Source organism: Polypterus senegalus, chromosome 18 (assembly GCF_016835505.1).
Source record: "Polypterus senegalus isolate Bchr_013 chromosome 18, ASM1683550v1, whole genome shotgun sequence".
NCBI classification, from domain to species: Eukaryota; Metazoa; Chordata; class Cladistia; order Polypteriformes; family Polypteridae; genus Polypterus; species Polypterus senegalus.
The window spans coordinates 41809485-41837112 of record NC_053171.1 but is presented as its reverse complement, the minus strand read 5'-3'; the positions used below and the strand labels follow the sequence as shown (position 1 = coordinate 41837112).

The 27628-nt window shown below is 37.2% G+C and overlaps 1 protein-coding gene across 1 annotated transcript in view; it reads left to right on the top strand.

Moving 5' to 3' along the window:
• coq6 (coenzyme Q6 monooxygenase) overlaps positions 1 to 27628 on the top strand; it is a 79337-nt gene that overhangs the window by 38062 nt on the left and 13647 nt on the right. The window contains exons 4-7 of the mRNA XM_039741766.1: positions 7602 to 7728; positions 19056 to 19186; positions 24368 to 24475; positions 26374 to 26436. Coding sequence (XP_039597700.1) covers positions 7602 to 7728; positions 19056 to 19186; positions 24368 to 24475; positions 26374 to 26436 — 429 coding nt within the window. The remainder of the gene's footprint in view (positions 1 to 7601; positions 7729 to 19055; positions 19187 to 24367; positions 24476 to 26373; positions 26437 to 27628) is intronic.

Genomic DNA, 27628 nt, shown 5'->3' with positions numbered 1-27628 from the left:
GGTCATTGTCTTGTTGGAAGGCAAACCTTCCAACCAGTCCAGTCTGTGGTTAACTTTAAAAGACAGTTTCCCATTTTGGTCTGAAGTAAGCTGAAACCTCCCTGTGGAGTTTATAGGTTAGACTGACTGGTAGGGTGAAACCTATTCTGTGCAGACTGGGAAGACCTAACTTTGCTTGTAGGGCCTTTAGGGCAGCGGTTCCCAAACTCTGGTACGTGTACCACTGGTGGTACGTGGAGCCTTTTCAGGTGGTACGCATCGCGTCCCTGAAATTTAATTTATCTGTGCAAAACCCTTTATGACAAGCCTGTTGTGAGCAAAAACCAATGAAACTGTTTAAATACAATAATACGTGCATTCCCAAATTTAGTGTGGTGTGAAATTTCGTCATCTGAATAAATAAAACCTATTATTCGAATCAGTATTTAGTTCATTTAACGCTACCATAATTCCATTTCGCAGAAGTCAACTTCCAGTTCTTCACTGTTTGAGCTTTTGGTCACTAGATGAAAACACAACGCCGACACTATTTAGTCTTTGGGAATTCTCCCTCACAGAAACCGCTCGTGTTTGTTGTTATACGTGCACTGCTGCTGTATCGCATCATAGTCACTAGATCTAAGCACAAATCCGATACCATTTCATCTTCAGTAACTGCATCACATACAGGCCGAAGGCAGGATTTAGTTTTGGGGCGGAATTTATCAATCAATCAATCAACATTTATTTATATAGCACATATTCATACAAAAAATGTAGCTCAAAGTGCTTTACAAAATGAATAGAAAAATAGAAGACACAATAAAAAATAAACATAAGTCAACATTAATTAACATAGAATAAGAGTAAGGTCCGATGGCCAGGGTGGACAGAAAAACAAAAAAACTCCAAAGGCTGGAGAAAAAAATAAAATCTGTAGGGATTCCAGAACACGAGACCGCCCAGTCCCCTCTGGGCATTCTACCTAACATAAATCAAACAGTCCTCTTTGTATTTAGGGTTTTCATGGAAGGACCTGATGATGATGGTCACATAGACTTCTGGCTTTCAGTCCATCAATGTTGGTGCATCATGATGCTTTGAGTAGGTGGTGGCGCAGGCCGCCACCACAAAGAAACCGAAAAAAAGAAACAGAAGAGAGAGTAGGGGTCAGTATAGATTTTACAGCCACTATGAATAGTTATTATGAAGTATTGAACATACAGAGTATCAGTATTAAGTTAAAGTGAAGTTATAAAAAGGCCATGTTAAAGTAATGTGTTTTCAGCAGTGTTTTAAAGTGCTCTACTGTATTTGCCTGGCGAATTCCTATTTGTAAGTTTGTCCAATGACAAAGAAATGAAAAGTCTCAGAACAGTATCATTTCAATTGTAGGTTTATTTCAACAGTGGCAGATTGCACATCAAAAGGAAAATCGAAAAAATAACTTTAAATAAAAGATAGAAATTGATTTGCATTTCATTGAGGGAAATAAGTTTTTGAACCCTCTAACAAAAAAAGACTTAATACTTAGTGGAAAAACCCTTGTTTGCAAGCACAGAGGTCAAACGTTTCTTGTAATTGATGACCAAGTTTGCGCACATTTTAGGAGGAATGTTGGTCCACTCCTCTTTGCAGATCATCTCTAAATCCCTAAGGTTTCGAGGCTGTCTCTGTGCTACTCTGAGCTTGAGCTCCCTCCATAGGTTTTCTATTGGATTAAGGTCCGGAGACTGACTAGGCCACTCCATGACCTTAATGTGCTTCTTCTTGAGCCACTCCTTTGTTGCCTTTGCTGTATGTTTTGGGTCATTGTCGTGCTGGAACACCCATCCACGACCCATTTTCAGTTTCCTGGCAGAGGGAAGGAGATTGTCGCTCAGGATTTCACGATACATGGCTCCGCCCATTTTCCGTTAATGCGATTAAGTTGTCCTGTGCCCTTAGCAGAAAAACACCCCCAAAGCAAAATGTTTCCACCCCCATGCTTGACGGTGGGGACGGTGTTTTGGGGGTCATAGGCAGCATTTTTCTTCCTCCAAACACAGCGAGTTGAGTTAATGCCAAAGAGCTCTATTTTGGTCTCATCAGACCACAGCACCTTCTCCCAGTCACTCTCTGAATCATTCAGGTGTTCATTGGCAAACTTCAGACGGGCCTGCACATGTGCCTTCTTGAGCAGGGGACCTTGCAGCCCTGCAGGATTTTAATCCATTGCGGTGTAATGTGTTTCCAATGGTTTTCTTGGTGACTGTGGTCCCTGCTAATTTGAGGTCATTAACTAACTCCTCCCGTGTAGTTCTAGGATTCTTTTTCGCCTTTCTCAGAACCATTGACACCCCACGAGGTGAGATCTTGCGTGGAGCCCCAGAGCGAGGTCGATTGATGGTCATTTTGTGCTCCTTCCATTTTCGAACAATCGCACCAACAGTTGTCACCTTCTCTCCCAGCTTCTTGCTAATGGTTTTGTAGCCCATTCCAGCCTTGTGCAGGTCTACAATTTTGTCTCTGACATCCTTGGACAGCTCTTTGGTCTTTCCCATGTTGTAGAGTGTGGAGTCTGCTTGATTGATTGATTCTGTGGACAGGTGTCTTTTATACAGGTGACTAGTTAAGACAGGTGTCCTTAATGAGGGTGACTAATTGAGTAGAAGTGTCTAACCACTCTGTGGGAGCCAGAACTCTTAATGGTTGGTAGGGGTTCAAAACTTATTTCCCTTAATGAAATGCAAATCAATTTCTATCTTTTATTTAAAGTTATTTTTTCGATTTTCCTTTTGATGTGCAATCTGCCACTGTTGAAATAAACCTACCATTGAAATGATACTGTTCTGAGACTTTTCATTTCTTTGTCATTGGACAAACTTACAAAATCAGTGAGGGGTCAAATAATTATTTCCTCCACTGTACATAAGTATTCACAGCCTTTGCTCAATACTTTGTCGATGCACCTTTGGCAGCAATTACAGCCTTAAGTCTTTTTGAATGTGATGCCACAAGCTTGGCACACCTATCCTTGGCCAGTTTCACCCATTCCTGTTTGCAGCACCTCTCAAGCTCCATCACGTTGGATGAGAATCATCGGTGTACAGCCATTTTAAGATCTCTCCAGAGATGTTCAATCAGATTCAAGTCTGGGCTCTGGCTGGGTCACTCAAGGACATTCACAGAGTTGTCCTGAAGCCACTCCTTTGATATCTTGGCTGTGTGCTTAGGGTCGTTGTCCTGCTGAAAGATGAACAATCACCCCAGTCTGAGGTCAAGAGCGCTCTGGAGCAGGTTTTCATCCAGGATGTCTCTGTACATTGCTGCAGTCATCTTTTCATTTATCCTGACTAGTCTCCCAGTTCCTGCCGCTAAAAAACATCCCCACAGCATGATGCTGCCACCACCATGCTTCACTGTAGGGATGATATTGGACTGGTGATGAGCTGTGCCTGGTTTCCTCCAAACATGACGCCTGGCATTCACACCAAAGAGTTAAATCTTTGTCTCATCAGACCGGAGAATTTTGTTTCTCATGGTCTGATAGTCCTTTAGGTGCCTTTTGGCAAACTCCAGGCTGGCTGCCATGTGCCTTTTACTAAGGAGTGGCTTCCATCTGGCCACTCTACCATACAGGCCTTTGCTGCAGAGATGGTTGTCTTTCTGGAAGGTTCTCCTCTCTCCACAGAGGGCCAGCCAGCTCTAGGAAGAGTGCTGGTGGTTTCGAACTTCTTCCACTTACGGATGATGGAGGCCACTGTGCTCACTGGGACCTTCAAAGCAGCAGAAATTTTTCTGTAACCTTCCCCAGATTTGTGCCTCAAGACAATCCTGTCTCGGACGTCTACAGACAATTCCTTTGACTTCATGCTTGGTTTGTGCTCTGACAAGAACTGTCAACTGTGGGACCTTATATAGACAGATGTGTGCCTTTCCAAATCATGTCCAATCAACTGAATTTACCACAGGTTGACTCCAGTTAAGCTGCAGAAACATCTCAAGGATGATCACGGGAAAAGATGCACCTGAGCTCAATTTTGAGCTTCATGGCAAAGGCTGTGAATACTTATGTACATGTGCTTTCTCAATTTTTTTAGTTTTAATAAATTTGCAAAAATCTCAAGTAAACTTTTTTCACGTTGTCATTATGGGGTGTTGTGTGTAGAATTCTGAGGAAAAAAATGAATTTAATCCATTTTGGAATAAGGCTGTAACATAACAAAATGTGGAAAAGTGATGCGCTGTGAATACTTTCGGATGCACTGTGTGTGTGTGTGTGTATATATATATATATATATATATATATATATATATATATATACTTTTAAAGAATTATGCAACTAAGTATTCCAGATGTTTAGGAGGAGAAGTAAATCTGCCATCCTATCATGTCTTAAATAATGGATATAAAATTGGGAGGAGGGAAAATAAAAAGACAAGTTTCATCCTTTCTCCTAGCCACGAATGTAAGCATTTATTAGAATCACTTGAGAGAGAAATCAATAAAATGTTAAAATAGATCTTTACCTCCTTTTTGGCTAATTATAAATCCTTTAAAAAAAGATTAAAAGTAAAGGGATATTTTCTATGTCAGCAATAAAGTGACCCCACTTTACAGCTGTGGTCAAACTGTGGCCACTTTTTTTCCACCTTAAGATGTGGCTTTTCTGTACCAAATAAGTAACTCTGAGGTTGCTGTTGTGGGTAGGGATGTCATCGTAAAATGGCGTATCGTGATCTACCTCTCCCATAATATATGAACCACATCTTTTTTTACTTCATTTTTGTGGTTACTTTAATGACTGTATGCTGAGATGATTCCCTTGAAATCTCCCTGGATTTTGGCATGCAGATTTATGTGCTGTGGTGTCGAATCCTGCCCATGCACGTTTCTCTTCAGCTGCCATTGCTGGCAGGTTGGATCTTGTGCATTGCAAGAAAAAAAAAATAGATACACTAACACACACAGATGCACTGCATGTGCAGAAAAGCTTTATGTCTTCAGAGGCAAAAAGCACCACAGTTTGTTTTTGCACCACATCCATTCTATGGTTGAAAGAATAAAAATGATTTTGATTTTTGACACAGTAGTTAATGCTTCTGCCTCCTGGAATCAGCATCTGGGTTTGAGCCAGTGCCATACATGATTAGCTTAACTGCCAGTTAAAAACTGGACCATTGTGAGTATGTGGGTGTAAGCAATTAGCAAATCTGTATTGGTGCCCTGTCAGTGTATGTGTGGGCTCCTTAATAATCTGACGCTCTGCCTAGGTTAGTTTTTTGGCTTAGAGATTCAGCAGGTTTGAGATTTTGAAGTTTGCTATATTGTTTTCTGATTCTAGAGTCACAAGTATGTTGAAGGATAGAAGTGCATAGAAGGTGTATAATTCTATTACATTTTGTTTTTACATTGGGATATTGATTATCAACACTGGTTCCCAAATCCCACTGTCATGTTTTTATTTTAAGAGAGAATTCTATATTTTATGTCCTTTTATTTTAGTAAATGAAGTGCTTACTCGATTTTATTTACATCATGACAAGTACTTGGTCAGAATTTTCATAATACATTTTACTTACCTCATTAACAAGTTCATGGTTCCAGTGGCAGTGTTTTCAATGATTACATTGCTGTGTAGAGACAGAGTATGTAGAGTTCCTGTATGTAGACAGACAAGATATTTCTGTTTGTATATTATCTGCTAAATTCAGAGGTATTAATACTTTTCTTTTAATTATTTGGTATTTTTTATCATCCACAGTTCACCATCCCATCACTTTGTTACTGGTTTATCTTTTTCTAGAGATCTTCACGCTCAGCTTTGTAGTCTTCAGCAAATTCTGTTTTGGTCTTCTGTTTTACATAGTTGTTAATGGTTGCTTTTTGTGGTGTAACCTTTGGCAATTTTGCTTTTGAAAGTTTTCTTCAAACAATAAATAATTCACCCCATACTGCAATCTATAGGCACAGTGGAACCCGAAGTAATTTCCCCCATAGGATTGTATGTACAGTAAATACAATTAATCTGTTCCAGACCGTACAAGCTGTATGTAAATGTATATTTTTTTTAAGATTTTTAAGCACAAAAATAGTTATACCATAGAATGCACAGTGTAATAGTAAACTAAATGTAAAAACATTGAATAACACTGAGAAAACCTTGAACAGAGAAAACTAACATTGCAAGAGTTCACGCTATAGTCTTACGTGCCTCTCTCTGTAAACACTTTTTTTAAGCCTTTTTTTAAGGCCCAGGGAAAAAAATGAACATTTGAAAAATCCATAATTTATACAAAAACTAACCATAAACAACCAAGAAAACTAACCTTGCATGAGTCGAATTCTGGCATGAAGCAAGTGAGGAGGAACTGGGTGGAGAGGAGATTACAGTTTTAAGGTAAAGTCTGTGAGGATGTGGGTTCGCTGCATGCTCCCATCTCACTTCTAGGAGCCCTTAAACCCGTCACTGTCAGTAATGTTACCGATGAGCACGACAGTGAGGCACTACAATGAGCAATCGGATGGTGCAAAAAGTGCCAAGTGCTTTTATTAAAATCAACAAAACAATCAAAAACAAAGTCCAAATTAAATTAGTGCAGTGTTTTCAGAATCCTTCAATAAATAAATGATCCCATAAAAAACAGAAGTGAAGTAGAGGTTAAAATCCAATAGAAAAAAGTCTTCATTAAATACAACGAGATTAAAACAATGCTCGAGGCAGTCTCTTGAAAAACAAGCCTGGTGCATTGTTTAACTGCATCCTCGGCCTTACTGCCATCTTTAACTGCCTTCTCTCGCTCTCTTTCTCGCTCTCTGTCTCTCTCACGCTCGCTGCACATGGAATGCACAGGAAGAGACTGAATACGTGTGGAAATCATCTGCGTGTACGAACCGGAAGGGAAACTGGCTTGTTTGTCACCCGAGTGTGTAGTCGTAAACAGATCAACAGATGCAAAAATTTGGCAAACTTTTTGGTTGTAACCTGATTTGTATGTGGTCCAAGACATTCATGACCCGAGGTTCCACTGTAGCTTGTAACTTTAGTATCAGAATGTCAGAAACACTGTTCAGATTTAAACATCTTTATTGATGTTTTAGATTGTTCATTTTGCTGCTGTGTGTATGATTAAATTCTTTTTACTGCATTTTTATTTCAGCATCCACAGTGCTTACTTTTCTTTCATGGAGTTCTCAGATCTTTGTTCATTAAGATCTACTTCCTATAAAGGCTTACATCAAAGGTATAAGCAGATCCTTAATCGAGCACTACAGTATACCTTCATAGTTCTATTATCCATGCACAACTGGAAATGCCATATTAGTAGGAAACATCTTGTAGACATAGGATAAATTAGAGTCCATGTGGTGATATTCTTACAATGGTAAAGCATGGTCTGAATGTGAAAAAATGTTCATTAGCAAAAAGTAACATTATGTAATCTAGTTGTACTTGTCTTTTATCAAGTCTAAATTGTGTATGGATTAAAAACAACAATTTTGACTTCAAAGGAGACCACTATATCTTAATCATGTTATATTGTTTAAGTGCTCACAAAATGTAGCTGCAAGCAAAGCTTTCAACAGATATCATATTTTAGATCAGTGTATGCCAGCTCTCTTATGATGTTTACTCTAGGTCTGGGATGCCTGCTCTGACGCACTGATCACATTTGACAAGGGGAATCTCGAGGATGAAATGGGATATGTGGTGGAGAATGATGTCATTGTTGCTGCATTGACCAAACAGCTAGATTCTTTGAAGGGTAGGTATTGTGATGAAGAAGGTCCTCACTGGTGAGGGATTCAATTAAATCTCTTTTTGTTGTCTGACTGGACTAAAGACTAATTAATTCATTTTGAGTGGTATGCTTCAAATAAAATATTACCCAACCTTGAATTTATCAAACACATTGCAGTTCGTAAAGCTAAACTAGGTATTTTTGTACTATGTTCAAGTTTAACATCTTTGATTCTGTATGATTCCTTTTAATCATGTCTAAATTTATCATGTACTTTACTTACTCTATTAGATTGTCATTTGATTCAAATCTGTGAGTAAGATGTTTAAGTAACAGCTTGTAAGTCTCAGGATGCAACTATATGTTTGTCATGACTGCATCCCTTTCGTGATATATGCAAGTATCAGTAAAATTAGTACTTTTAATAAATGTAGCTCCTTGTAAAATGAGGCAGACTGCATTCAGATTTTTGAAGTTTCTTAATTCAAGGCATATCCTTGAGTAAATAGAATATTACTAGACAGTTGCACATTTTATTATTTTCCAAATAAAGTGTGGTAATTTCTGTTCACATCTTTTTTTTAAGTTTAATGCAATTGCATTAATCCTTCATCTTTGAAAGTTTATGCAGCCTTTCATTGAAACTAGTCTCTTCCTCATGTTCTAGTCTGTTAACTTTAAAGGTCGTTTTTCCACTTGTGCAAGACCATATTTACTCCGGCAGTGTTTGCCTGTTTTTCCACTGCCACCTTGGTGCAACTTGGCAACAAAGAATGTATTAATTCTAGGTGCTGCCTGTGGAATGTAGAGAAGCCTTGGTTTGCTTTTGGGCAATATATCTCATGATGGATCATTTTGTTTATATATTAACTGTACACTTAATTTTGTTGATACACTGATCAAAATATGAATCATTTGTATTCCTAAATGATCACTCTTGTTTGCTTTCTGAAGATAACAGCACTTACTGCCTGGTTCAGTAAGTACTAAAATGGCATGGTGTCAATAGAAAATTAGATTATGGGCACTGTCATAATTACCTACTTTACCACTGTTTGCAACAGCCATTGCAACCAGTTTGTGATCACCTTTTATGATAGCGCCTGCCTGGTAGGTTACATAATTGATTGGTTAGCATTGCTGAATATTTACCATCAAGCAGGTATCATTCTGTGAGTACTAAAACTCCCTCTTAAATTCATGAGACTATTGAATAAGGGAAACAGTTGGAGAGTCTTCACTCTTTAAATCTATATTCATCTTGTTTTTTTATCAGCCTTGCTTTGTCTGTTTAATTGTAATATTAGGCATCTTCATAATGTTTGATTCTTGTTCTTTTTTAAGCTGTAGTAATGTTTATCTTTTTAACCATCCATCCATTCTCTAACCTTCTGATCTAAGTTATGGTTGTGGGTAGCAGGATTCCTGTCTATTGTTGAATCTTGTACCTTTTTTATATTTTAAAATAATGTTTTTTTAAAAAAAACAAAAAACAGTGGTTAATTCTTTGGAGGCCAGCAAGCAGTGGCCACTCCGCTTCTTTTTCTTTTTAAATACTAGTCAAGTACACCCAGCAGCAGACAGTTCATATTTGAAATTTAGATTAGTAGTAAATATGTGATTTCACATCTAAGGGAAATCTTAAAATATAGTTTTTGTTTCTGTGAATTTAAAAATTTAGAACCTGTCCTTAGGGGATTGGGGATTCCCCTATACTGACGAATTGCTTGCATCATTCTCCTCTCTGGATATTTTTTCTGAAGCACATTTCTCATTGCATCACTGTGGGCACAGCCAGGAAAATGGAACAAAATGTTAAAAAAGCAGATATTTTCTAACTATATGTGAAGAGGCATTTCTTTGCTTTGTGAGATTGTCTGCCCAGGCTTACATTTAACTTAATTCTGTCCTTTTGATATTTTCTTTAATAAATCAGAATTTTAAAATTATAAAAATCCTATATCCTGTCAGGTGCAGTGAGGAATATCTGGTGGTCTCTCTCATATATTTTTCTAAGTGTTTTTCTACTCCAAACTTCCTCTTAATGTAAAGGAAAAGTCCCTATCATTGTGATGAGTTTCATTTCTGACTCAAAGTCACTTGCCCTACTTTGTATGGAAATAATCAAGTTAAACCTCTGACTTTAAATCACACTGAAATCATTTTATTATGACATTACTTGAATATCCTGGCATCTGTCTTTTGCCAATTTTACCAAAAAAAAGAAAAAAAGCCGTATGTAAGGTGTAACATCATACATAACGTAATTCATGCATCAGCTTTGATTTTAAATTTTAAATTTCACTTTACATATATATGCAGAATTTGATCCCATCTATCTCTCTATTATATTAAAAAAATCCTGAGATGAGATTTTTTCCAAGTCCCGTGAGATGAGACTTTGGCCATGAGATTTTTTCAAGTCATGCCCTCCTCTCAACCATATTCAACCACGCACACGGTACTCTCACCTCTCATTCATGTGAATGCTTTTGACAGACACAGTTCCTGCTCTCTCAGCTCTTATAAATTTATAAGTTCTCCTCACTTTAAGCTCCCAATTAAAGAAGACGTATTATGTCCAAATCTTCTTGAAGAATTTCATCACAAAGAGTTATAAACAGAAAAAATGAGCAATCCTAGCACCGAGAAATGAAGTCAAACAAATTAACAGCAAAAATGTAGATCGATTACACAGCAAATTGGTTAAATGCATATCAATAGACTATGCTGAAAAAGTTGGTGGTGATCGTGCGGAAGATGAAAACATCAACTTACGGTATCCCGAAGAATATATAAAACCATTAACACTGTCCGTTCTTCCACCGTACGAATTACTGTAGAAAGAAGGATGTATCCTGGAAAGGTAATGTAGTTCATCTTCTGCGAATAACATTAGACAAGAAAGGAGATCTTGATATGCCATTCATATTAAAACGTTAACAGTTTCCCATTAGAATAGCTTTTGCTAAGATTATTAACAAATCTGAGAGCTAAACATTCGAAAAAGTAATTTTATTTAATAGAGAGAAAGAAACGAAATTCAATCACTGGCAGTCAAACATTGCGTTGTCATAATGAAAGTCCAAACACGGAATCAAAATTCAATGCGATATTGACGAAAATTTAATGTAAAAATAGTTTTTACTGAAGTTTTACAGTAAAAGTGTAAGTTTAAAAAGTATTAGCTTGTTAATTTCAAAGCCAAACAGAACTAAATCGTATTAGGAAACAAATAACTTTAACGCAACATGAAACATAAGTTACTTTCAAATTATTATGTTTTACTATTTTTATTATGTTCTATTATGCATATGTAACAATTGCCATGAAAATAAAAATCTTTTTAAATTGTACATCCGCATCCCCATACGTGATCGGCAGAACCACAAAGAGGCTAGTGCGAACTGTACATCCGCATCCCCGAATGCAAGTGGCAGAAGCGCAAAGAGGCTAGCATGTAGTGCAGGCCCAGGAGTTAGCGAGTGATGCGAGCAGGGGGCAAAGCTCCCTAGTTTGTGTATATATGTATGTATATACATTTATATGTATGTATTTATATATGTGTATATACTGTATATACAATATATTCAATCACTTTTCGCTGTTCCATTATTTCACCAAGAAATAATTTCAATTTGTTTGTACTAATGCGATCTTTACTATCATTTTTTTCAGACTTTCAAATTTTAGTACTTCATTATTTCTAACCTGCTCTGCATGTTTTATTGCACCAGTGTTTTTGATTTCTTCACGACGTTCTGCTTTGTCATCTACTCTTTGTCTTTTATTTCAAGCCCTGGGTGTGGTTAAATCTCTTGGCACAAAGTCTTGTCTCGCTGGACGTGAAAATATCTCTCTGAAAAAGTCACATCTCATCCCAGGATTTTTTTTATTATAATATACACTCACCTAAAGGATTATTATGAACACCTTTTCAATTTCTCATTAATGCAATTATCTAATCAACCAATCACATGGCAGTTGCTTCAATGCATTTAGGGGTGTGGTCCTGGTCAAGACAATCTCCTGAACTCCAAACTGAATGTCAGAATGGGAAAGAAAGGTGATTTAAGCAATTTTGAGTGTGACATGGTTGTTGGTGCCAGACGGCCGGTCTGAGTATTTCACAGTCTGCTCAGTTACTGGGATTTTCACGCACAACCATTTCTAGGTTTTACAAAGAATGGTGTGAAAAGGGAAAAACATCCAGTATGCGGCAGTCCTGTGGGCGAAAATGCCTTGTTGATGCTAGAGGTCAGAGGAGAATGGGCCGACTGATTCAAGCTGATAGAAGAGCAACTTTGACTGAAATAACCACTCGTTACAACCGAGGTATGCAGCAAAGCATTTGTGAAGCCACAACACACACAACCTTGAGGCGGATGGGCTGCAACAGCAGAAGACCCCACCGGGTACCTCTCATCTCCACTACAAATAGGAAAAAGAGGCTACAATTTGCACGAGCTCACCAAAATTGGACAGTTGAAGACTGGAAAAATGTTGCCTGGTCTGATGAGTCTCGATTTCTGTTGAGACATTCAAATGGTAGAGTCAGAATTTGGCGTAAACTGAATGAGAACATGGATCCATCATGCCTTGTTACCACTGTGCAGGCTGGTGGTGGTGGTGTAATGGTGTGGGGGATGTTTTCTTGGCACACTTTAGGCCCTTTAGTGCCAGTTGGGCATCGTTTAAATGCCATGGGCTACCTGAGCATTGTTTCTGACCATGTCCATCCCTTCATGACCACCATGTACCCATCCTCTGATGGCTACTTCCAGCAGGATAATGCACCATGTCACAAAGCTCGAATCATTTCAAATTGGTTTCTTGAACATGACATTGAGTTCACTGTACTAAAATGGCCCCCACAGTCACCAGATCTCAACCCAATAGAGCATCTTTGGGATGTGGTGGAACGGGAGCTTCGTGCCCTGGATATGCATCCCACAAATCTCCATCAACTGCAAGATGCTATCCTATCAATATGGGCCAACATTTCTAAAGAATGCTTTCAGCACCTTGTTGAATCAATGCCACGTAGAATTAAGGCAGTTCTGAAGGTGAAAGGGGGTCAAACACCGTATTAGTATGGTGTTCCTAATAATCCTTTAGGTGAGTGTATATGTATAATGTGTGTGTGTGCATATCTGTGTTTATCTACACTAATAAAAGGCAAAGCCCTCACACACTCTCTCACACTCACTCTCTCTCTCTCTCCAACTTCCCGTGCAGGTAGAAGGCTGAAATTTGGCAGGCTTATTCCTTACAGCTTGCTTACAAAAGTTGGGCAGGTTTCATTTCAAAATTTTTCGCGTAATGGTCATAAACTGGAACCTATTTTCGTCCATATACTGTAATAGACTGCAGCTCAATGGCCGTGGGAGGCGTGATGATGCGAGATGCAACTATATACAACTAACAATAATTGAGTGCCTGCCCATATAAGGTAAATATTCGCGAGTCAAGGACTGTGCTTAGCGTATTCATAAGTAAAAATATCTGAATCACAAACTGATGTTAATTATATTTTGTCCATGAATACTTATTAAATAATTCCAAATAGTCTGTCCGCTTCCTTTCATAGCTTTTCCGATGGTTGTCCTGCTTCCGGGCATGTATTTTCATATTAAAGCATTTAACCAATCACATTTCAGCCATCATTTGTTGCCAGGCAGAGAGGCCTTCACAATCTGTTGTGAAGGCACTCTAACACAGAATAAATGTCGATTAAACTGTTGCTTCAACCAGTCAGATTTTGAGTTGGTTTCAGTAGGGCCCTCTAGCAGGCGTACGGCAACATCACCGTATTCAGACCCATTGATTGGATAGAAGCCGATATGAGAAACTCTATGAGGCCATTAAAGGCACCGCAAGCGATCCGAGCGCAAGATCTTTGCTCGCACTACGGCAAACTCCATGGCAGGATTCAGGACAATATTATTTGCCAGACACAGACCAGATTTCAAGACCACGAAAACCTGATGTTTGTCACGCTCCTTGAGCCCCAGAAGGTTTGGGAATACAAGAAAAATTTCACGCATGCAGCCTTCTCCAGTTTAACACAAGAGCCACGGAGCAGTTTTTGATCTGTCTCGGCTAAAAACAGAACTGATTGTAATGTATGCCATGGATGACTTTGCAGGAAAATCTCCCACTGGTCTCCTTGACTTCCTTCATCAGAAAAATCTGAATGAGAGCATGGGGCAGCTGTTTACATTGGTATATTTGGCGGTGACCATTCCCGTGTACGCTGCTTCTGTCGAGCGGACATTTTCAGCCCTAAAACTGAATTAAAACTTATGCCAGAAATACGACAGGGCAGGTTCGACTTTCAGCTTTAGGTTCGATGGTGATAGAAAGGGACTTTTTGATGGAACTGAAGTGCACGAATAATCCGTACGACAGAGTAATTGAACTGCTTTTGAGGAAAGAGAGGAGGATGGATTTTGTTTACAAATAATCCGAATCCAAAAGTAAAATGGTGCGATTTTCCTAAATAATATTGCAAGTTTATGAGTTATTATTGATGTTTTTTATGTATGTCGCGGCTGTGGCTGCAGTAGAAAGGAACTTGCCCACCCCTGGTTTGTCTATTCAATAAAGGCATTTATTGCGGCTATATATCTATATACTAATAAAAGGCAAAGCCCTCACTCACTCACTTACTCACTCACTCACTCACTCACTGACTCATCACTAATTCTCCAACTTCCCGTGTAGGTGGAAGGCTGAAATTTGGCAGGTTCATTCCTTACAGCTTCCTTACAAAAGTTGGGCAGGTTTTATATCGAAATTCTACGCGTAATGGTCATAACTGGAAGCAGTTTTCTCCATTTACTGTAATGGAGATGAGCTTCAACGCCGTGGGGGCGGAGTTTCGTGTGACATCATCACGCCTCCCACGTAATCACGCAGTACATAGAAAACCAGGAAGACCTCAAAAAAGCACTTAAGAAAACATGTATTATATAATTGAGAAGGCAGCGAAACAATAAGAAGCGAGCGAGTGACATATACAACCATATTCATGAGTTCTGCTACTTCGGAAACAAAGCACGATGTAAACCTACACTTTAAATTAAGTTCATAGACAGGCTGCCGCTGGCGTTTGTAATTTAGTGCCCACCCATATAAGGCCGTCCGTCAGCGGCAATCCAATAGCAAACTGCCACGGGTAAATATTCACGGGTGAAGGACTGTGCTTATGGAGAGGAAGATGAGATGGTCAGGGTGGTGTTTGACACAAACTCAGCGAAACTGCGAGAGAAAGTTTTAAGTGCCAGGACTAAGGTAACATTAAATACAGCCATGGACATAGCACGAGATGGCACCAGCACTGCTGGGAACCTTCGATGCAAGTACACCGAGTGGCTCACGTGAACTGCGCGAGTGCACAGATAAAAGCAACAGTTCCAAAGAGCGCTGAACAAAACCGAATTACACAATTGAAAAGGCAGCAAAAATATGAAGCGCCTGATAAGCATATTCATAAATCCAGCTACTGCGGAAACAAAGCACACGGTGGAAAAAATCAATGTCCCGCTAAAGGAAGACAGTGTAAAAACCCGTGCATGCAGTGTGTCAGGTCTCAGATAAAGAAGAAGACGAGCTGTTTATTGATGCAGTAAGAAACGAATCGATGAATGAAACCTGTCATCTTTACAACGATTGACAAACACGGAATGTAACTTGAACACAACACATCCTACAAATACGAACCTGATTGAAAGAAATAATGATAATCAAATCCTTGATGACAGCAACACTCAGTAACACTCACAAAACAAATACTGTATATTGACAGTCATGTTACGTTATTTTTAAAATGTTCCCTTTTCTTTTCTACCTTTTTAACACACTACTTCTCGCTGCGATACGCTGGTATATATATATGTGTATATATATATATATATATATATATATATACCGATCTACATACTCGAATAATGGATACTTTATTTGCCATCAATGATTGTTTTGGTAAAGCCATACTCAGTGTATTCATTAGATGAATGGTAAAAAGTAAGAGCGAGGGAGGATGACTCATTGAGGCATGCAGGCTGTAGTGCGTCAACTCTATCTGAATTGCGCGATCACATTTGAAAAATATATCTTTTCAAGTTCTATTTAGTCCATATGTGTCAAACTCAAGGGCGGGCCACATCCGCCCGGCGTAATTATATCCGCCCGAGATCATTTTATATACTGTATTATTGTTATTAATGGCCCGGGTATATGAAGCGCTGGTAACACAATAAACTACAGATCCCATAATGCAGCGCTTCAGCTGCCTTGCCAACACTTACCGCGTTAATCAAGTCTACCTTATGATGCTGCAAGTTATTGCGAAGCTAGTGTTATTGCGCACTGAGTTTGCACGGCGCTTTGGTGACTTTGAAGAACAAAAAAAGTCCGTCTACATGCGGCTCGAACCTTGTGCATGTTTGGTAGCACATATCTGTGTGAGAAGCTCTTCTCAGTGATAAAGACTAACAAAACAGCACACAGGAGTCGCCTCACTGATGAGCACCTGCAATCCATCCTGAGAATCTCCACAACACAGAACCTCACACCAAACAGAAACGAACTTGTTGCCAAAAAAAGATGCCAGGCGTCCAGCTCTAAAATGACATATGAGCAAAGACAACTGAATGATTTGATTTGTTATTGCACGTAAGAGCGGGAGTCAACCGTTTTAACAAACAGCGCATTGCACTGATACGAAATAGCTGTGTGTGTATATATGTAGATATGTATGTATATGTATATATATGTTTATATATATGTGTGTGTGTGTGTGTATGTATGTATATATATATATATATGTGTGTTTATGTATATGTGTATATGTATATATTAAGCGTGTGTGATATACATCGTTTACGATTATATCTTAATTGCTGTTTTAACGATGTGCGAGATTAAAGTATCGAGTATGTAACTTGCTTTGCAAAAAAAAGAAACAGTTCATTCACTAATGCAACAGTATAGACCACTTCGCGTGCACAAAGTGAGTTGCGTAGGCGTGCAACTCCAGCAAGCCGCAAGTTAACGTCGCTCGCTGCCTCAAAATGAGTAAACAAACAGTGCCAGATGATAAAACAGCCTCACCATCTATGTCGTCAGAGTTAATTGCCAGACGTGGTTCATTCTCACTCGCATGGCAGTGGTTTGGTTTTGAAAAGACTGATGTTGCTCAAAAGACGGCAATCTGCAAACTATGTGGTAAATCGGTTGCTGTTAAAGACAGCTCAACAACTAACTTGTTTCACCATTTGCGAACTAACCACCGTAAAGAATACAAAGAGCTTAAGGAGTCAACTGTCCAGCACAAGTCCAAAGTAACCAAGGTGCATGCACAAAAACACACTCAGCAAACTTTAGCGGACTCATTCTGCAAAAGATATGGTGCCAATTCAAGTGGTTGAGAGAGATGGTTTTAAACAACTTTTGAACACTTTAGACCTAAGGTACACACTGCCTGGCCGAAAATATTTTAGTCAGACAGCTCTGCCTAAATTGTATGATTTGTGTTGCCAAACTCTGATGCATAAACTGCAAAAGGTTTCACATTTTGCCACAACAACGGATTTATTGTCAAGCCGAAAATCCGAGCCATACCTCTCCCTGATGGTGCATTTCATTGATGAAAACTGACAACTGCAAAGGTTCTGTTTGCAAACATCATACTTCCTAGAAGATCACACTGGCGACATCATTGTGCAAGGTCTGAAAGATGCGCTGGCAGCATGGTCACTGCGCAGACTGAATGGTTTGCATGACAACAGACAGCGGGGCTAACGTTGTTAGTACGCTACGGATTAATAACTGGAAGAGGCTACCTTGTTTTGGGCATAGGCTTCATATTGTGATTGGTGAGTAATTTAGGGTTCCTCTATAAAATGCAGTTTAGGTTAAATTGATCTTATTTATTATGACGTTTAAAAATACAAAAAGACCTGATAAGTAAAGCTATAGATGACAAAAATATAATTCAATATAATTTCAAATAATACATTACATTATCTTGGAATTATCGTTATCGTCCAAGTCCCGGAAAATATCCAGATATTTTTTTTTTTCCAATATCGCACATCCCTAGTATATATATATGTTTATATGTGTGTGTCTCTGTATATATGACAGCAACACTCATAACAGTGACAAAACAATTGCATTGACAATCATGTTACGTTATTTTCAAAATGTTTCCTTTTCTTTTTCACTGTTCTTTTTCAACACACTACGCTGTGAAGCGCAAGTATTTTGCTAGTATATAATATGAGAGAGAGCTATAGATATATGAATAATATATGTAACATTTTGTATACTATGAAGCTGTATACATACCTACCTGGCTTTATCCACTATGAATGTATTCTGACTTTTCCCTATATCCTTTCTCCTTTGAATCCTTTTGCCTCCTAGGCAAGACTTTGCCCAAGCTACAATATATAAAAATCTTAATGTTCTGTCCCCTGAAAAAAATCGTAGTGTGTGTGTTTTTTTTTAAATCTTAATGGAATAGTCTATTTGTTATTTTTTTTCATTTTTGGATACTGTAGACTTCAGTAATAATATACATTTTATAAATGTAGCTTTCTAAACATTTGTTTTTCCAGTCCATTTTGTGTGTATTTTTTTAATACTAAAACCTCTCATTTTACTTGGTGAAGCTGTGAGACCCTTTCATGAATTTCTTCCAAAATTATTACAAATAGCCTTTAGCAACAGGAAAAAAAATTATTTGAGGCAAATTTGCTTTGGAGGACTAAAATGGCACTTCATGTATTTGTAGAAACCATGAACATAATTTCCAGAGGCACGTGTAAAAGAAAGAAATAGAAAATAATTTCCCATAAGCATGCAAACAGAAAGGGGTGTTGCTATTAATATAGCAAGTAGTGGTTAGCCAGACTTATTCAGTGGACTGCCAGTACCCAGTGGACCAGCTGCTAGCTGGCCTGAATACAGTTATGTGTAATTTACAGCATTGCAGCAAAGCTTAATCTGGACATGTGGATTAATGTTTGAAAATGTCACATAATGAAAAATGTGTGAATGCATTTTCATGGGGTTGTTGGAGTTTAAAAACCCTTGTGTATGTAAGCAAACTGAGCATGGGTTTCATTCATTCTGAATTGTGTTAATAGCATCATATCAAATATCACATTAGGTTTGTTGGTTATTATTTTTTTTTGTGGTGTGGAACTGTTTTTCTTTGGCAAAATGAGCCAATTCCGTACAGTTTTTAATGTTCATGTATCTATTGTTAAATTAAAGATTTTCTGACTTAATTTCTTAACATCTCACTGCATGACTTGATTTTGGACTTCTTTTTACAGGTCAGGTGCAGGTTCGGTACAGAAGCAGGGTGGTGAAGTATACATGGCCACCTCCCTACCATGTTGCAGAGAGAAGTCCTTGGGTCCAAGTGGAACTTGCCAATGGGCAGCAACTTCAAACAAAACTGCTGGTCAGTGCAATTTGTGTTGCCCTTGGCTAGAATTAAATAAACCAGTTTCGACTACCCCAAAATAAAATATTCTTATTCCTGTTTGTGGATTATACATTTCAAGCATACCACCAAAGCAGAATAAACAAAGATTGTGTGGTCCCTTCTTACACCACCTTCTTTCAAATCAGGAGGTTTCTTGGCCTCTATCGCAATTAGGCCTTTAACTTTGTATTGCATCTGAGGAAGCTGGGGAGTTTAAGGGGAAGTAAGTCAGTTACTTTGAATTTTATACATATATATATATATATATATATATATATATATATATATATATATATATATATACAGTATATATACTTTCCATCTTTTTTTCTTTTCTCGGTTTCAAAATAAACACTCAGTGATTGATTTGGTTAAGTTAATAGTGGAAACCTTGAATGTCAGCATTTTCAGTATTGCTTCTTTCACTTGATACTTCCATTCTAAAGTTTTTCTTCATAAAAATTTAATTTACAGATAAACTGACCTTTCTTCCACTCTAACCTGTTGTTTCAATAATACTATCTATAATATATATGAAGTCAAAAATTATTTGTAGTTTTTTACATAGTGCACTCATTACATAGCTTAAATTCTTCAGGGTTAACAACTTTGTAGTCCCCCATTCCCTTATTTAATTCAGTTGTCATTAGTAAAATTAACAAACCAGATTTGTTCTAATTCATAAATAGTTTGTCACAGTGGAATTTACTTGTATAAGTCTACTCATATTTTCTTTATCTAATTCACATAGTAGTAATTGGTATAGAGTCCTTGAAAAAGAATAATTCCAACTTCGTTCCATATTTTATGTTAAAGAGTCACTGGTATAAGATTCCGATGCTTTGAACATCCTTTCAAAATGAAAAAATACTTGAACAAATAAATAAAGTTTAAAAAACTGAAATATCATAATGACTTATCCACTAGGTCATTACTATGTTGAAACACCTCTGTCGCCTATGATTTTGAGGTCTTCCCAAATGTCTCTGATGAAATCAAGGTCTTGAATTTGACTGGGCCATTCAAGGGCATCTTCTTCTTTATACAGTGTATCCAGAAAGTATTCACAGCACATCACTTTTTCCACATTTTGTTATGTTACAGCCTTATTCCAAAATGGATTAAATTCATTTTTTTCCTTAGAATTCTACACACAACACCCCATAATGACAATGTGAAAAAGGTTTACTTGAGGTTTTTACAAATTTATTAAAAATAAAAAAACTGAGAAAGCACATGTACATAAGTATTCACAGCCTTTGCCATGAAGCTCAAAATTGAGCTCAGGTGCATCCTGTTTCCCCTGATCATCCTTGAGATGTTTCTGCAGCTTAATTGGAGTCCACCTGTGGTAAATTCAGTTGATTGGACATGATTTGGAAAGGCACACACCTGTCTATATAAGGTCCCACAGTTGACAGTTCATGTCAGAGCACAAACCAAGCATGAAGTCAAAGTAATTGTCTGTAGACGTCCGAGACAGGATTGTCTCGAGGCACAAATCTGGGGAAGGTTACAAGGTGCTTTGAAGGTCCCAATGAGCACAGTGGCCTCCATCATCCTTAAGTGGAAGAAGTTCGAAACCACCACGACTCTTCCTAGAGCTGGCCGGCCATCTAAACTGAGCGATCAGGGGAGAAGAGCCTTAGTCAGGGAGGTGACCAAGAACCCGATGGTCACTCTGTCAGAGCTCCAGAGGTCCTCTGTGGAGAGAGGAGAACCTTCCAGAAGGACAACCATCTCTGCAGCAATCCACCAATCAGGCCTGTATGGTAGAGTGGCCAGACGGAAGCCACTCCTTAGTAAAAGGCATATGGCAGCCCGCCTGGAGCTTGCCAAAAGGCACCTGAAGGACTCTCAGACCATGAGAAACGAAATTCTCTGGTCTAATTAGACAAAGATTGAACTCTTTAGTGTGAATGCCAGGCGTCACGCTTGGAGGAAACCAGGCACCGCTCATCACCAGGCCAATACCATCCCTACAGTGAAGCATGGTGGTGGCAGCATCATGCTGTGGGGATGTTTTTCAGTGGCAGGAACTGGGAGACTAGTCAGGATAAAGGGAAAGATGACTGCAGAAATGTACAGGGACATCCTGGATGAAAACCTGCTCCAGAGCGCTCTTGACCTCAGACTGGGGCGACGCTTCATCTTTCAGAAGGACAACGACCCTAAGCACACAGCAAAGATATCAAAGGAGTGGCTTCAGGACAACTCTGTGAATGTCCTTGAGTGGCCCAGCCAGAGCCCAGACTTGAATCCGATTGAACATCTCTGGAGAGATCTTAAAATGGCTGTGCACCGATGCTTCCCATCCAACCTGATGGAGCTTGAGAGGTGCTGCAAAGAGGAATGGGCGAAACTGGCCAAGGATAGGTGTACCAAGCTTGTGGCATCGTATTCAAAGAGACTTGAGGTTGTAATTGCTGCCAAAGGTGCATCGACAAAGTATTGAGCAAAGGCTGTGAATACTTATGTACATGTGATTTCTCAGTTTTTTTTATTTTTAATAAATTTGGAAAAACCTCACATAAACTTTTTTCATGTTGTCATTATGGGGTATTGTGTGTTGAATTCTGAGGAAAAAAAATGAATTTAATCCATTTTGGAATAAGGCTGTAACATAAAATGTGGAAAAAGTGATGCGCTGTGAATACTTTCCGGATGCACTATATATGTGGTGGGTAAACCAACACAGGTGTGATTCCCAAACATCTCCTCAATTCATTTGAGCCACCACCTGCATTTGTTCAATTCTGTCATCAGCACACACCTTGCTTTTCGTGATCTTCAGAACCAATTAATTCTTTCTGAGATATTGACTGAGCTGTTTCAGTCTCTATGGACTATTAATTCAGCGATTCTTCTTCTTGTGTAGATCTTTGTGATTGGTGTGACTTGGTGTGGCTCAAGTAAATTGAAAAGATTGTTAGGAATCAAATCTGTGTTGGTTTACCTACCTTATAGGATATCTGTAATATTTAGAAACACATAAGAAATCTCCTTTTTAATTTTTACAGTATTGGTGTTTATATGTATTTATTATATTGTGTTTTCAACAGCATATACACTTACTGCCCGAATATTTAACTGTAAAAAAGTATGGCCAGATCCACAATGTATTATTACCTCCAGGAGTTCCATTAGTGGAACTGGCAATTTTACTGAATCTTAGTCTTGTCCAATGTCATGATTAGTAAGTTGTTTTTTTTTTTTCCCTGAGTTTCTCTTATTAAGCCTTAATCACAACAGTTTTCCTTAATTTTACATCTAAAGATGTTTCTGACTTTGGAAAATCCAATGAGAAAACCTTTAGGATTTTTGTAGCCTCCATAACTTTATTTTCATTTATATTCCTTATTCAGCTGGTCACCATGGTTTCTGACAGTAAGCACAATATTCTCGGAGGTAGGAAGAGTGAGAGTAGTTTCTCTAATATGGAACTGCCTTCAGATATAACTGACAAGTTTTGAAGTACTGTATTTTTTTAATAAATTTTCCCGATGGGTGTCCAAACTTTTACATGTCACATTCAATGTTGTAGCTTTTCAGGCTGTTAAATGAAGCAAATAAAAAGTAATGGTCCAAAGAAATCTTCTTTAATAAATCATGTTTATGTTTAAAACCTAAAGAACTCTGATAAACAAGACAGACCCATCAGTCTATCAAGCTTGTTAGGTTAGTTTGTAGTGAAGTGGTCAGAATATCTCATCCTTTTTACTTTTTCAAGTATTTGGTTATATTAACTTGTTATATTTATTTATTTATTGCACTTAATTAAAAGATTCAGTACAATATCCAATTCCACCAGTGGTACCCAATTAAAAGACCCAATGGAAATAATACTTTGTTATTTGGGCAGTGTACATGTTCTTGAAAACACCATACTAACCTTAGAATAAATACACACATGCACTGATACTATAAAAATTAAAAAGGAAATTTCTAGTGTGTTTCTAAAGCTTACTGATAATATGTATCAAATTCTTTTTAGGAAAAAGCCATAGTTTTGGTCACATTTCCATTGAAATTACACTGTACTGCTTTTTTTTTTAATTAAGAATAAGAAGCTGTTTAATAAAATAAATAAGTTAACAAATCATAAATAACAAGAATTAAACACAAAAAGGAATTTTTAAGTAAAAAAGTATCTGAATGAATTTAGATTAAAATAGCAACGGTGTTGATGCTCAGAAACTGAGTAACAGAGCTAAATTCATCTGCGTATTTAAAAGACGTCCATGTTTTACGGGTGACCAGTTTGCAAATCCATTTAAACTGTTATCTTAGTGAAACCAATATGGCATATATGAAGTAAGCTAGTTTAATAAATTTGATAAAATATTATTATAAATAATAAAATGATTTTATGTTGACTGTTAAAATACCCAGAGTTGACAGAGTGAGCATTACCTTTAAGTAGGGCTATACAAAAGCTCCAGCAAATGCATTAAATAAAAATAGCCTTCTCTGCATGTGCTAATGAATTAATTATAAAAAGAAGGGTAGTTTTGTTTATGATGTCTCTGAATGCTGGATTGTATTTTGTAATTTATTTTAAGAGACTCATTTTGGTTTTTAGCCATGTGTCATTGAAGAAATCAAGATATGGGGGTTGATCACCAACGCAAGTGTCATTTAACTGTTTGTTGGTTGGTTACAGAGAAGGCCAATTATAGCACAGCAGTAATCCGCCTAGCAAAAAAAATGCACATTCTTTACAAGTTGAATTTTGTAAAAAAATGTATAAGCTGCTAGCGAAAGGGAGATGAATTTTCATTATTCATTTAATTATGCAGCAGTTATGGTAAAAACATTAATTTTCTATGTGGAGGAAACATTGGAAAATGTTTTATACTTATTTTTTTTCTTTTTCTTTTTTTCATTTTAGTGTTTCATATTAGCTGCTTTATACAAGTCAATATTAAATTTGTGTTTTCATATTGATGACCTAAGATTTGTTAATTTAAGTGCTTCTTAAGGTAATGTCTTGCTCAAATATTTTCCCAAATGCTTATATTCTGTACATATAGCATCTTCCATTAAAATAAAATGAAAATGTTCTTTGCTTTGTAAAGTAACACAGATGAATGTAATCTAATTAACTGAACTGTTAAATTAACAGTTTTTTTTCTTTTTAATTTACATATAATATAGATAGGGGCAGATGGGCCTAATTCAATGGTTCGAAGAACATCAGGAATTCGTACCATCCAATGGAACTATGACCAATCTGCTGTGGTTGCTGTGCTTCATTTGTCAGAGGTGAATTATTGCTGACTGGCCTGTTTGCTTACTTTTTATGAGATGTGGTGTGATGTTAGTATTTCCACAGTAACTAAGATAAACAGAGAATGGCAGCACACTTGCTTGCTGGCTTTCACTTGTCTAGCTATTAATCAGGACACATTTTGAAGCACTGAATACCATTTTTCACTACTTTGAATATGGGCAAATGAGTTAAGTGCAAAGGTCCAGAAAATGTTTTTTCCTGTGCAACCCATACAAACATACTTAAAATATTATATTTACTCATAATCTGGCCATTCAGCTAAGTATAATTCATTAATTCGCTTTTACAGTATGTAATGGTGCCATTGAAATTTGATATTGAGGGTGAAATGTTTTAAAAGTGCTATATTCAGCCACATCACTAGCAGTTTTGTTTTATGTAATTGCACAGCTTCTCATGTAAACATTTTTCAATCATTTGTTTAAGTAAACCTTGACCAGCTTCCATCTGTGCCTTTGTTTTTTGCTTTTTTAAAAATAATTTATTAAACAACTGCTATCTGTGTGTGTGCATGTGCTTATATTGAATATCCAAGTGCATACTTTTATCGAAATTTTGGGCTTTGTTAATATAAAGATGGAAATCTAGGTACATTATACCAGACTTTTTTAATCTTTAGTAAGACATTGTAACCAACAGTATTTCATTGAAAGTCAAAATAATTTCAAAGAAAAAAAATGTAAAAGCTACAAACTTTCAATACTTTGTTTAAATAAATATTTGCATTCTTTAACAAATGCTGTGTGGACACAAATTTTGCTTTCATTACAGGAGTACTTATGTCTCTTGTAGGTCTATATTAACTTTGAGCAGCTGTATTTTTGTGTGTTCACTCATTTACTAAAAGATGCAATGTAGAACATTTACCATCAAGCAGTAGCATATAGATTCAATTATTGGATAAGTAAATTATGAGAAGAGCTATGCTGGCAGAAAAAAAATGAGCAGGAAAAACAAAGAAAAGAAACCCCACAAATACAGAAGAAAGGTTTTATAATTTATCCTTTCTATGGGAATGAGATTTGCGCTCTGACTGGGTTGTTCTAAGAATTGATTTAGTTGAGTTGGTAGTTTGCTTCAAACTGGTATTTTGTTGAAAGATAATGTTCTTCCTTAATTGTGGTAAAATATGTTAAATTAGAAGAAATATATTTACCGTGTATATACAAGAATAATATACTTTTGCAGGTCTCTGTATATATAAATAGGATTCAGAACCACATTGTTTCCTTTTTCCTTAAGATATTTTTACTGTTTGGCTGCTGATTTGCAGTTTCTTAGAAAGTGTTTGAAATTACTTTTCACACTGTTAGATGTCAACAGCTTAATTTTAGGGTATTGGTAGAATTTAACTTGAATTTAGCACGACTTGGGCTCAACTTCACTTTGATGGATCAAGCCAAATTTTGACTAATTTATATTAGGTAGAGCTGGTTAAATCAGTTATAATTGTCCATCCAAGTATTTAAACATATTTAAATACCCTGCACAACAAAGAAATGAAAAAAGCACCAAACTTTTTATCTTGCACTATACGTGTTAGGTTGTGTGTACAGTTAAGTTTTAAGCATTCTTTATAGTCATACTATAGCCTAGCCACTTGATCACAGCTTCTCCGTTGAGATTTTTGGCAGATTTTTACTTTAGAGTGTTGGTAATTTTATGGTTGGATTTTAAAGCCTAAAATTTTGAAGTGGAGCCAATGATTTTTAGTAATGCCTAAGCAATGTATATACATGAAAAGTGACAAAAGCTGGCTTAGACCACAATACAGTACAATTTTTCCTATTAGCTCTCAGAAGTGCATGGACATGCTTTTTTTTTATTTTTCCTCATTCAATATGTTTTCCATATCTTTCTTGATTTTTAGCCCACAGAAAACAATGTTGCTTGGCAAAGATTCCTGCCTTCTGGGCCTATTGCAATGCTTCCGGTAAGATACTGTTTTAATGACAAGCAATTAAAGGAATATGACAGAGTTCAGGATTAGCATAGTCTTGTGTGGTTGGTGTTTTTCTCCTTTAGGTTTTAAATTAATTTTTAGTCACTGTACTTTATTTGATGTAAATGTAATATTTTTATTTGTTCATATAGGCCAACATCATCAAATATATATAAGTTTCTGATTTGTTTGTTTTATCTTGTATTGATTTGGTTAGCATTGATACTGTGTGTTACATACATCTTGATTTATTTTCCTAGCGATAGCTCCACTCTTGGTGGAAGCAACGTTTATATGAAATAAACTTTAATTTTGTTTAGATAGCTTTGTCATAGTGTGGCAAACCTGGATTTTTAGTTTGAATTTCCTGGGGAGGGTTGCAGTAGTAACATACTGAGCATAGCTGACCAAGGGAACTTGTTTGTGTGGATTCAGGTGTGAAGAAAACAGGAAAATGGTTAAACCTAAAAATCAGATTTATAAAACTTGGTGTACACAATTTACGCTCTATTAATCACAGTCATCTTGTAAATATGTGTAAGTGGAAATGCCTCGAACCCTGCCTGGTTGCAACCCTCAAACAACCAAATGCATTTCAACCTTGTACAAATGCAATCACAAAGCTGCAGACCTGCATTGGCTGGTAGATCTCCCACCCAATGCACCCAGAAGCCGCCTCTTGCATATGAAGTGTCCTATAGTCCACCCCGTGTGGCATTGTATCACATCTCCTCTTTTCTCTCGAGACAGGAAAAGGTGTAAGGTACAAGTGTCTGAGTGAGCAGCCACTATTACCTAGCAAATGTAATGAAATGACTGCAGTTACAATGAATAGCATATGTCATGTGAAAGAGTGAGGGTTCAGCTGGTTACCTTGACAACAAGTCAGGTATCATGTTCAGCACCAGGAACAAGTGATGTGCCTTTTGTTGTCAAAGTATCAAAATATTCATAATTAATGTAATTGATTGTACAGTGTGCATTACAATGCACTCCTGTTTTTTTCTGGCTTTTGACAGTTGAGCCTTGTAGACTGCCAATGGGCATGGCTTTTATTGCAGCCCCATTTCTTATAGCATCTTATTTCTAAATTATGGAAACATTAATCAGTATAAACCTCTAAACTGTTGTTTTTGAACTAAGAATGTGACGTTTCTTATTTTTCTACCAGTTAAAACATTTT